The following is a 12,713-nucleotide window of genomic DNA, read 5'->3' as shown; positions in this document are numbered from 1 at the left end:
CAGAAAAGTTGAAACCATTGCTGAATACACTAGGTATTAGGTTTTAGACAAATTAAATTTCATAGACAACTATGTGTGTTATTAGAAGGTTTTGGTAAGCAAGGACATATTTTAGTTCTTTAGTTTGCTAATGAGCTTGCCTGAATTTCAGTTTAAAGAGTAAAACAGAATACATTTAACATTTTTTGTACCTATCAATAGCTTCTTGTTTTTCCCCAGCAGTGTCAGTGTGTTCCAAGTCATGTCTTTTCTGTCCTTAAGCCCTTAACCGGTCCTTTGTGCAAAGCAAGGACACTGCTTTATGGGCTTTCAGTTTGTTTGTTTGTTTGTTTTTAATAGCTTCAGGGGCCCTGTCAAAGTTAACCCGTGGATTGAAAGACGAATCGCTGGCTTATATCTATCATTGCCAAAATCATTATTTTTGTCCAATTGGCTTCGAAGCAACCCCTGTTAAAGCTAATAAGGCATTCAGGTAAGCATTGACATGTTTTAGAAAGTGCATTTTAAGAAATATTAAAAAATAGATGGGCGCGGTAGCTCACGCCTGTCATCCCAGCACTTTGGGAGGCTGAGGTGGGCGGATCACGAGGTCAGAAGATGGAGATCATCCTGGCTAACATGGTGAAACCCCGTGTCTACTAAAAATACAAAAAAAAAAAAAAATTAGCCGGGCGTGGTGGCGGGCGCCTGTAGTCCCAGCTACTCAGGAGACTGAGGCAGGAGAATATCGTGAACCTGGGAGGCAGAGCTTGCAGTAAGCTGAGATCGTGCCACTGCACTCCAGCCTGGGTGACAGAGCAAGACTCTGTCTCAAAAAAAAAAAAAAAAAAAAAATTAAAAAATATTTGAAGTCTCTGAAATTGGAAGGCTTGGTGATCTGCTTTCCTGACATCAAGCTAGACTATTCTTTAAACATTATGACTTATTCTTCTGCAGAATTGCATTTAGTTAATTGTGCTGTTGAAAATATTCATTTAGATACTTTTGTTCAGCCATTATAGGAAAAAGTCATTGAAAAGTCACTTGTTTTTCCCTTAGAGACAGGGTCTCACTCTGTCATCCAGGCTGGAGTGCATAGGTCACTGCTGCCTCAAACTCCTGGCCTCAAGCAATCCTCCTGCCTTAGCCTCCTGAGTAGCTAGCACTACAGGCATGCACCACCATGCCCAGCTCATTAAATTTTTAAATTTGTGTTTTCTATAGAGACAGGGTCTTGCTATGTTGTGCAGGCTGGTCTCAAACTCCTGGCCTCAAGTGGTCCTCCTTCCTGGGCCTCCCAAAGTGCTGGGATTACAGGTGTGAGCCACCACACCCTTCCTGAAAAGTAATTTTTACATTTATTATAAAACAGTTGCAAAGGATTTTACAGACTATGTCACAGTGCCTCATCCAACGTCTCCCGTGAACAATATATTACAGAATCTAATGTCAAGAAGATTGTCACAACTGAGTAAATTAAAAAGCATCTTCTTTTCTTAAAGTGAAGAACATGGAATTTATCTGGGTTCCCCCTTTGTCCTGATTGCAAGGAAGCTCTGAGCCAATTTTTATTTCCAATGTCAGAAACTACATGACTTTCATGGCTATATTTCTTTTTTGCCTAATCTAGAGTTTCTGTTTTATTAACTATATAACTTTACTGGTAAACTTGCATCTTTTTGGAAGAGATGATCCCTAAGAAAGAGAAGGTGATTAAGTTTTAATGGTTTTTTTCCTGCTTAGCCACTTTTCCTTATGATGGGTTGAGATAATACCAGGATGGTTCAAAGCCAAGGGAGAAGTATCTAGTTAAGAATTGGTGAGTGGGGTGCAGTGGTGTAATCCTAGCATTTTGGGAGGCTGAGGCAGGCAGATTGCTTGCACCCAGGAGTTCAAGACCAGCCTGGGCAACATAGTGAGACCCTGTCTCTAAAAAAACTACAAAAATTAGCTGAGTGTGTTGGTATGCACCTGTAGTCCTAGCTACTTGGGAGGCTGAGGTGGGAGGATCTCCTGAGCTGAGATCATGCCACTGCACTCCAGCCTGGGCAACAGAGCAAGACCCTTTCTGTAAAAAAAAAAAAAAAAAAAAGAAAGAGTTGGTGAAAACACAAGCCATGACTACTTTGAGCAAAGGGATTGGCTTGGTCATGGGGATAGGATGGGTTTTTTTGTTTGTTGTTTTTTGTTGTTGTTTTTTGAGACAAGGCCTTGCTGTGTTGCCCAGACTGGAGTGCAGTGGTGAGATCATAGCTCACTGCAGCCTCGACCTCCTGGGCTTAAGTGATCCTCCCACCTCAGCCTCCTGAGTAGCTGGGACCACAGGTACACACCACCATACCTGGCTAATTTTTCTATTTTTTTTTTTTTTAGAGACAGGGTTTCAGGGTTTCACCATGTTGCCCAGGCTGTTCTTGAACTCCTGGGCTCCAGTGATCCGACCACTTCAGTCTCCCAAAGTGCTTGGATTATAGGCGTGAGCTACCACACCCAGCCAGGATGGGTTATTTGGGGCTGGAGGCCATGTGGCCTTGGAGTCCTACTCAAAGGCCCCTCGGGTTTGGGGAAGAGAGGGATTCTGAGACAGGTTGGAATGACCTGGGAGAACTAGGAAGCTGGAAGTTGTGTTTTGTGAATAGGGAGCAAGAGGGAACTCTCTTGTTCTCTCCAAATGCTGAAATGCTTTATTCATCTTTCTGGAGGTGGAATTTCTTGTAAGTGAGGTATACTGTGTGTTTCTTTTATGATTTCATCCTGCAGCTTCAACTTATTTCAGACATTTATCAAATATAAATCATGGTTTGAAACCAACTTTGTACCCTTTAAAAGAGAGTTCCTCACTTCTGCCTGTACCTAAGAATCATGTGAGATTTTTTAAAAAAAACTATACAAATCCCCAGGCTCTACTCCAGACCTATTTGAATTAGAATGTCCAGGGATGGGTTTAGGATATCAGTGTGTTTAAAGACTTCATTGCTTTAGGGTTTTATTTTTAGGAGGCCTTTTGAGATGTCTTGAATTCATAGTGAAAGAAGAGTAGTGGAAAAATGCAGATAGCATTCCAGCATTTTTTTTCCTCCTAGAATTTTAGAGGTGGTATATTAAAACATTTTATAGCCCTGGATTTTGAATAGAGGATTAAGGCTGAAATTTAATTTGTGAGTTCTCTTTAATGGCCTGTAGAAATTTGCCCTCACCTAAGCTCTAATGTCTATTCTTGATGAATGAATGCCGGGTTTGAATACACTCTAGTATGCCTTTTATTAATATATAGTTGAAGCAGTATACTCAAGGAAGTAACTATTAAACTTACTGTGAATGTATTTTATATTTAGCAGGGGACCTCTCTCACCACAGGAAGTTGAATATTGGATCTTAATTGGAGAATCAAGTAGAAAACATCCTGCCATTCACTGTAAAAAGTATGTTAACTTCCCTTTATTTTCTTTAATTGAGGTAACATTTAGATACAGTGAAATGCACAGATCTTAGTTGTATATAATTAGTTTGATAAATGAATGCACCTGTATAATCACCACCCAAATAGGATATGGTACACATTCATTGCCATGGAAAATACTCTCACTCTCTACTCCTATCAATCTCCGTAGAAAGCCCCTCTTCTGATTTCTGTCACCACAGATTTGCTTTGCCTCTTCTTGAATTCCATGTAAAGAGAATCATACAATATTATTTTTGCATCAATATCTTAAGTAACATTTTTGAGATTCCTCCATTGTGTCACGTGTATCAAGAGTTCATTATTTTTTTATTGCTGAGTAGTATTCTGTTGCATAAGTATGCTGTAATTTGTTTTCCATTTTCCTGTTGATGGGCATTTGGATTGCTTTGAAGTTTGGTCTCTTGTGAATGAAGCTCTTAGGAACATTCATGTACGAGCCTTGAAACAAATTATATAAAAATTTTATTAAAATATAATTCACATACCATAAAGTTCACCGTACCCACCATGCACGGTGGCTCATGCCTGTAATCCCAGCACTTTGGGAGACTGAGGTGGGAGGATCGCTTGAGCCCAGGAGTTCGAGACCAACCTGGGCAACATAGTGAGACCATGTCTCTACAAAAAAATTAAAAAATGAGGCAAGAGGATTGCTTGAGCCTAGGAGATTGAGGCCGCAATAAGCTGTGATCGTACCACTGCACTCTCGTCTGGGTGACAGAACGAGATCCTGCCTCAAAAAAAGGGAAAAAAATGTACAATTCCATAGATTTTATTATAGTTACAGGGTTCTTCACCAATCACCACTATATAATTGCAGAACATTTTCATCATTCCAGAAAGAAACCCCATACCCCTTGGCAGTCACTCCGTATTCCCTGAGCCCTGGCAACCACTGATCTACTTTCTGTCTCTAGGGATTTGCCTATTCGTTTTTGTTTGTTTGTTTGTTTTGAGACAGAGTCTCTTTCTGTTGCTTAGGTTGGAGTGCAGTGGTGTGATGTCAGCTCACTGAACCTCTACCTCCCAGGTTCAAGAGATTCTCCTGCCTTAGCCTCCTGAGTAGCTGGGATTACAGGCGCCCGCTACCACGCCCAGCTAATTTTTGTATTTTTTGTAGAGATGGGGTTTCACCATGTTGGCCAGGCTGGTCTCAATCTACTGATCTCAAGTAATCCACCCCCCTCAGCCTCCCAAAGTGTTGGGATTATAGGCGTGAGCCACCACGCCTGGCTGGGATTTGCCTGTTCTTGACATTTTGTGTAAATGGTGTCATACAGTATGTAGCGTTTTGTACCTGGCTTCTTTCACTTAATACAGTGTGTTCAATGTCATCCATGTTTTAGCATGGATTAGAACTTCATTCCTTTTATATGGCCAAATCATTTCTTTTGTATGGAGAAGTCGCTTTTGTTGTACAAGTCTTTTAGAGGACATATGTTTTGTTCTCCTGGAAGATACCTAGGACTAGAATTGCTGATTCATAGTATAGATGTATATTTAAGAAACTGTGAGAAAATTCTCCAAAGTGGTTGTAAACCTTCTGATGAACAGAAGTTCTGATTCTAATTAATTTTAATCAAATTTATTTTATCAGTTTTGTTCTTTTATATGTTTTGTGCCTCTATAAGAAACTTTTGCCTACTCCACGACCTCAAAGATGCTTTCCTGTTTTTTTCTAGAAGCTTTATAGATTTTATGTTTAGATTTCTGATCCATTTCTATTATTGTTTTGAGACAGGGTCTCTCTCTATCACCCAGTCCAGAAAACAGTGGTGTGATCATGGCTCACTAAAGCCTCGACCGCCTGGGTTCAAGTGATCCTCCCACCTCAGTCTCCTGAGTAGCTGAGACCACAGATGTGTGCCCCCATGCCCTACTAATTTTAAAATTTTTTTGTAGAGACAGAGTCTTGCTGTGTTGCCCAGTCTGGTTTCAGACTCCTGGACTCAAGTGATCCTACCTCCTTGGCCTTCCAAAGGGCTGGGATTACAGATGTGAGCCACCATGCCTGGCCTTAATTACCTTTTGTGTGTGGTATGTGGTAGAGCTCAACTTTGATTTTTTTCCCCCAGTGCTTATCTAGTTATTCTAGCACTATTTGTTTACAAGGATTTTCCTTTCCTTATTTAACTTCTTTGGTGCCTCTGCTGAAAACTGTATGTGTGGGCTGTTTCTGGACTCTGTCCTACTACTCTGTCTGTCCTTTTACTGATGCCACACTCTCAATTGTTGTTTATACTAAATCCTGAAATTAGACAGCACGAATTCTCTGAATTTTTCTTTTTCTTAAAAATTGTTTTGGCTCTTCTAGGACCTTGGCTTTTCCATAAGAATTTTAGAATTTTTCTTTTTAATTACAGCCTGTAAAGATTTTGATGAGGATAGAATCTATAGAATTCATAATTTCGGCTGGGCACGGTGGCTCACGCCCGTAATCCCAGCACTTAGGTGGGAGGATCACTTCAGCTCAGGAGTTCGAGACCAGCCTTGGCAATATGGCGAAACCCCATCTCTACGAAAACTACAAAAATTAGCCAGACATGGTGGCATGTGCATGTAGTCTCAGCTACTTGGGAGGCTGAGGTGGGAGGATCAACTGAGCCTGGGAGGTTGAGGCTGCAGTGAGCTGAGATTGCACCACTGCACTCTTCCCTAAGTGACAAGGTGAGACCCTGTCTCATAAATAAGGAAAGAATTCACAGTTTAGTTTTGGGAGAATTGACATCATAACAACATGGACTATATCTTTACTTAATTAGAGCTTTAATTTCAACTTTTTTTAAAAAAATTTTTCAGTATGGAGTTTTCTGTCTTTTGTTAAACATTTTTTCTCAATGTGTTCTTTTATACTGCTGGTGGGAATGTAAATTAGTACAATCACTATGGCAAACAGCATGGAGATTCCTTAAAGAACTAAAAGTAGATCTACCATTTGATCCAGCAATCCCACTACTGAGTATCTGCCCAAAGGAAAATAAGTCATATGAAAAACACACAGGCACACACGTTTATAGTGGCACCATTCGCAATTGCAAAGATGGAGAATCAACCTAAGTGCCCATCAACCAATGAGTGGATAAAGAAAATGTGGTATGTATATACCACGGAATACTACTCAGCCATAAAAAGGAATGAAATGATGTCATTTGCAACAACTTGGATGGAGCTGGAGGCCATTATTCTAAGTGAAGTAACTCAGGAATGGAAAACCAAATATCATATGCTCTCGCTTTAAGTGGGAGCTAAGCTATGAGGATGCAAAGGCATAAGAATGATATAATGGACTTTGGGGACTCCTGAGGGCAGTCTGGGAGGGGGGTGAGGGATAAAGACTACATATTGGATTCAGTGTACACTGCTTGGATGATGAGTACACTAAAATCTCAGAAATCACCACCAAAGAACTTATTCATGTAACCAAAACCCAGCTGTACCCCAAAAACAATTGAAGTAAAACTTAAAAAAGATATTGCAATAAAAAGGTTTTCCTCAGTGTGTTATACTTTTTGATGCTATTGTAAATTGATTTTTAAAAAAATTTCATTTCCTCATTATTTGCTGGTTGAATACAAAAATACAATTGATTTTCCTACGTAGACCTTGAATCTTACATCTTTACCAAATCCTGTTAGTTCTAGTAGTTGTTTTGTAATTCCCTTGAATTTTCTGTACAATTGTGTTGTCTCCTAATAGAGACATATTAACCTTACATTCTTTTAAAAGTGGACTTGACTGTAATTGAAAAGGAAATGTAGCATATTGCTGCTTCAGCCTGAAGGATGTCATCTAACATGTTGGTATTTATTTATTCTGTAGGAAGGGTAACCAATTGTATACTGAAAACCTTGGCAATGGTTGGATGAACAGAATTGTCATAAAACTAGAAGTTATTACAGTTTAGTGGATGAAACAATGTTGAGATAAGAGAATTACTGCCAATTATTGCTGTGATAATATTGCAGCAACTTGCTCATGAAAAATTCCATTGCAGTGATACTTTGGACCTAAAGAAAATTGTGCTTTATCCTTTCTTCTTAACTATAGATGGGCAGATATTGTTACTGATCTAAACACTCAAAATCCAGAATACTTGGATATCCGGCACTTAGAGAGGGGACTGCAGTATAGGAAAACAAAGAAGGTAAGAAGAACACCATTGTGTTTGAAGGCATTTCCCAGCTGACCAAAATGCAGTGTTTTACTTAGCACTCTTTAGGTTGTAAGTAACAGAAACCTATATTTGATAGAGGAGTGAAAATTATTTTAAGGACACAGGGCTGTCTTTAAAACCCAAGGGCAAGGAGTATAACCTGGAATCTTAAAGGAATGGTAGATGGTAGCAGGTATTGGAATGATAGCAAGGGCCAAGTAGCTGATAGTCTGCTTCACTCTTTTGGGGGCTATATATTGTTCTTAGCTCTCCTTTTGTCTGATTACTTTCTTCTTAAGATCATCATCTTTCAATTTATGTATCTATTTTGGATGAAGTCTAGACTGAGACTGACCTGTCTTGGATTCAGTTCCATAGTCTTAGCCCAGCTTGGGCCAGGTTAACTGTGGCCTTGTGGCAGAGTCATGTGTACAAACAAGGCTTTGGGAGAGGCTCTCAGGAAATGATATCCCATTGATGCAATCTTACTCATATAACTATATGAAGAATAGGAGAGAGAGCAAAAGGAATGATCTTGGTGTTTGAATTAGGCAGATGGGGAAGTTCTCTAGTATGTGTTGGGAGTGAGTAGTAGAGAGGCACGGGGAGGAAGGTGTTTTGGCTCCGGTGGGCATTGTTATATTTTGTAAAGGCAGCTGTTAGAAAAGGTGCAGGATAAGGTGCTCTGATGGTGCCTGGAAGGAAAGTACCATTTTGAGGCAGGTGAAGTAAAAAAAGAAACAAGGGAGTTCATAGGGACCTACAGATTAGTACAATTAATTTCCCTTTATTTTCTTCACCCAACTTTTTTTTCTTCTCAGGTTGGGGGAAATTTGCATTGTATCATAGCATTCCAGAGACTTAATTGGCAAAGATTTGGCCTTTGGAACTTTCCATTTGGAACCATTAGACAAGAATCACAACCTCCAACACATGCCCAGGGAATTGCCAAATCTGAGAGTGAAGACAATATTTCCAAGAAGCAGCATGGGCGTCTGGGCCGGTCTTTCAGTGCTAGTTTCCATCAGGACTCGGCATGGAAAAAGATGTCTAGTATCCATGAGAGAAGGAACAGTGGTTACCAGGGTTACAGTGATTACGATGGGAATGATTGACTATGCTTGGTACTGAACAGCTGGCATTATATATGAAACTGCTATATACAGGACTGTATAAAGACAGTAGAAGATTTTAGTAAGCCTACATTAAATAGGAGCAGATCTTGTGGTATAAAAAATAACCTTGTAGTTCTCCAGATACTAAGGGTGTATATGATTATGATGGGTGATTTCAGATATATAAGCAGATAAGCACAGATTATTGTCCTTTCAAGTTAAGAGTATATAATCTGGACAGAAATTTTCACAAAATTCAATAAAATTACAACGGTTGTTTAAATAAGTGAAACACAAATTCACTTAATAGCATCAAGATTTGAAATACTTAAGCATGAAGTAACTTTTTTAATGACTCGATCCCTAGACATTTGTTACAGATAGTTTTATTCCTAAGACCAAGATGTAAAGTACCATCTGCCCTTAAAAAAAAAAATTGGGGCTGTCAATTTCTAGTTTTCACTCATGGTTAACGCGCATTTAAAATTATTTCATGAGTCTAGTAGTTCTTTGATTTATAGCAGGATCTTGCTTGCCTCATTTGTTTCCTGGTTACGTTCTTAGGATTCTGACTAAGAGGCAAAAGAAAAGACTCAAGAAACTGATCCTGGAGATCGAGACCATCCTGGCTAACACGGTGAAACCCCGTCTCTACTAAACATGCCGGGCGTGGTGGCGGGCACCCGTAGTCCCAGCTACTCGGGAGGCTGAGGCAGGAGAATGACGTGAACCCGGGAGGCGGAGCTTGCAGTGAGTGGAGATCGCGCCACTGCACTCCAGCCTGGGCGACAGGGCAAGACTCTGTCTCAAAAAAAAAAAAAAAAAGAAACTGATCCTTTTTTTTTTGGTGCAAATGGGTGACTTATTGCATTGATTTAGATTTTTTGACTTTCTTGATGTAGTTTGTAATAATCAAATATTGACAAGAACCTTAGATCTCGAAAGGCTTTTGTAAGTCTAGATGACGTTTGCCTTAGGGATAAAGTAAAAGAACAATTGGCACCTTAAGTTTCTATACCCAAGGTTATCTGTGAAATGAGATTTCCTGATATTTGATTGTTCTCTCAATATGGAGTCATATGTTGATAACAGTACTGAAGATGCATAAGAAATGCCCAAGTCACTCAGAGGACAACTACCCATATTCCAGACTCTGAGCTGTTTCCTTTTTTAAATCATATAGACAATTAGCTGTTTGAAGTGAGTATTAAATATTTCAGAAGTGTGAATTTCATGTATTTGAGCTCTTCTAGTTGCTGTCGGTTTTTCTTCTGCTGCCAACCTGTGACTCACAAATGACTAGGATCTCTTGTTCTTTAATTTTAGGGTCTTGATCCAGGACTCAAATCAGTAACTTGGTGATTACAAGGTGCTGAATGTGTTGGTAACCATATCGCAATACACCTCAAGGAAAAGGTTCAGATTTTTATTTTTAAAATATTTTCATTTTTTTCTTGAATTTTATATCCACTTGTTCACTCATACATGCCTAGCCTACAGAAGGGGATATATATTATGAAATGGTCATTTTTCTGAAGAGAATATTTTGCTTGAAATGCAAAGGACTGAAAGAGATTTGTAGGTTGTTGATTTTGTTACTTCATACTGGAACTTTTAAAAAAGTTTTCATCAAATAAAGTTTTGTTTTCTACTTTTAATTATATGAATGTTTTTAAACCTTTGTTTTAGGTAGAAAGTACCGTTATGTCTTTGAAGTACATGATAATTTGTCAATTCTGCTCAACTGGTACATTATAAGAAACCATCTTGAGTCTTTTATAATTAATGAAACAATATGCATTATGATGACTGTAATTTTAGATTTCTAATTTAATAGGAAATAGAAAATTTGATTCTTTTATTAGCTTGAACCAAATGAAGTTGTCATCTTTGTAGGTCAAAAATGGTTGAATATCAGCAATTTCATACAGTTCAACTGAATATTTCAGAGAAGAGGTAGGTAGGAAGAACCAAGAGGAAAGGAGAAAAATGCAAAATAAAATAAGAAATTAATGGATAGGGAGACACCTAGTAGAAGAGGATGAGTTATTTAGACTATTGACCATAATCAATTTTTATAAAAGTCTTGACCTGTTCTAAGTTTGGCTTCCAAGTTTGGCTTTCCAGTTATTAAGAGCACAATGAGGTTTGAGTTTAGTGAGATTATCTTTCCCGCAGAAGCTGTAAGCAAGAGTTACTGCATACTTCTCTTAGAAGATTAGTAAAATTCCCTTGATATTTGATTTCTTGGTCAGCTGTTAGGAATCCCCATAGATACAATGAAAGTTCAAATACTGGCTCTGCACTTACAAGCTGTATCACCTGTAGTGATATAGGCAAGTTATGGTTAATTTTTTTTTCTGTGCCTATTTCGTCATTAGTAAAGTGGGGGTAATAGTATCTACTTTATAAATGATTTTGAAGAATAAGCTAATACATGTAGTGTTCAGAACAGTGCTTTGTAGATAGAAAGTGCTATTTAAGAGCTTGCTATTATTCCAAAAGATGTGAATTTTACTATTCAGAGTCTTTAGAGAGAGCCCTTTAGATAGCATCTTAAGGAGCTAATTCCTTTTAAATCACATATGCACCCCTTAGTTGCTGTTTCTTCAAAAGAATATTTCATATTCAAGAATGTTGCTTTATTTTTTTGAGACAGAGTCTCGCTCTATCGCCAAGGCTGGAGTGCAGTGGTGCTCTCTGCAACCTCCGTCTCCCGGGTTCAAGTGGTTCTCCTGCTTCAGCCTCCCGAGTAGCTGGGATTACAGGCATGCACCACCATGCCCGGCTAATTTTTGTATTTTTAGTAGAGACTGGGTTTCACCATGTTGGCCAGGGTGGTCTCGAGCTCCCGGCCTCAAATGATCTGCCTGCCTTGGCCTCCCAAAGTGCTGGGATTATAGGCATGAGCCACCATGCCCAGCCTTTGCTTTGGTTTTAAAAGTCACTTACAATACTCAAATGCCTATGTTGGCTATTTATTTTTACCCAGCTTACGGGCAGAAAAAAATAAAAGTTTATTTAGATCAAATTCTGCAGCAGTTCCTTTCCCTACTGCTATTACTGTTAAAGAACCGTGTGCCATCATTAGGCCAAGTTGGTGCAGCACCTACAATACTTCCCAAATTGTCTTCTCCCAGACTGGAGGGGCTCAGGCAGCTCTTCTAGGATCCATCACATTCTGCATCTCAACTTTACCCATAACACTCCTACCCTTCTTGTACCAGCGATTCACTCAACAAACTAAATAATACACCATTACCAGGTCAATTCTTCAATAGCTCAACAATAACAACAACAACAACAACAAGATGTTGGTGGCATTCTCATTTTACTGGCAGAAACTGAGGCTTTCATTGGTGAAGAAACTTGCCTAGGATCACAGGGTCTTAGTTTCTCAGGGCTACCATAACAAAACACCACAGACAGGGTGGCGTAAACAACAGAAATTTATTTTCTCATGGTTCTGGAAACTGGAAGTCCAGGAGCAGGCAGGTTTGGTTTCTTCTGAGGCCTATCTCCTTCACCTGCAGAGGGCCGCCTTCTCACTGTGTCCTCACATGGCCTTTCCTCTGTGCCTATCATCCCTGGAGTCTCTCCCTGTGGCCCAATTTCCTCTTTCTACAAAGACACCAGTCAAATTGGATTTAGGGCCTATCCTAATGGCCTCATTTCAATTTAATCATTTTTAAACGCTGTGTCTTCAGATAGTGACATTCTGAGGTACTCAGGCTTCCACAAGTGAATTTTGGAGGACACAATTCAGACCACAACACAAGGCAACATATGTCTCGGATGAGCTCTGAACGAATTATCAGCCTAACCTCCAAGCAGATTCTTTCAGCAGACTGCAAGGTGCACTGGAGAGCTTTAGACTAGAGGCTTAAGAGGTCATTTAGGCAATATTTACAGAACTGCTAAGTGCCAGGAGTGGGGGATGTAGCAGTCAACAAAATCGTTCTTCGTTTCACTAAGTTTACAGTCTACCATGGGGAAGAGACAA

General features: G+C 39.4%; 1 protein-coding gene across 13 annotated transcripts in view; it reads left to right on the top strand.

Moving 5' to 3' along the window:
- BIVM (basic, immunoglobulin-like variable motif containing) overlaps positions 1-10,368 on the top strand; it is a 42,145-nt gene extending 31,777 nt beyond the window's left edge. For all 13 annotated transcript variants that reach the window (XM_063618655.1, XM_063618661.1, XM_063618656.1 and 10 more), the window contains 4 exons: positions 340-472; positions 3,315-3,401; positions 7,490-7,586; positions 8,417-10,368. In XM_063618655.1, the coding sequence (XP_063474725.1) occupies positions 340-472; positions 3,315-3,401; positions 7,490-7,586; positions 8,417-8,710 (611 nt within the window). In that variant the 3' untranslated portion in view covers positions 8,711-10,368. The remainder of the gene's footprint in view (positions 1-339; positions 473-3,314; positions 3,402-7,489; positions 7,587-8,416) is intronic.
- Positions 10,369-12,713: the final 2,345 nt, after the last annotated feature.

The sequence above is a fragment of the Symphalangus syndactylus genome, chromosome 15 (genome assembly GCF_028878055.3).
Source record: "Symphalangus syndactylus isolate Jambi chromosome 15, NHGRI_mSymSyn1-v2.1_pri, whole genome shotgun sequence".
Taxonomy (NCBI): Eukaryota; Metazoa; Chordata; class Mammalia; order Primates; family Hylobatidae; genus Symphalangus; species Symphalangus syndactylus.
The sequence above is the reverse complement of the archived record's forward strand: the minus strand, read 5'-3'. Positions and strand labels throughout refer to the sequence as shown.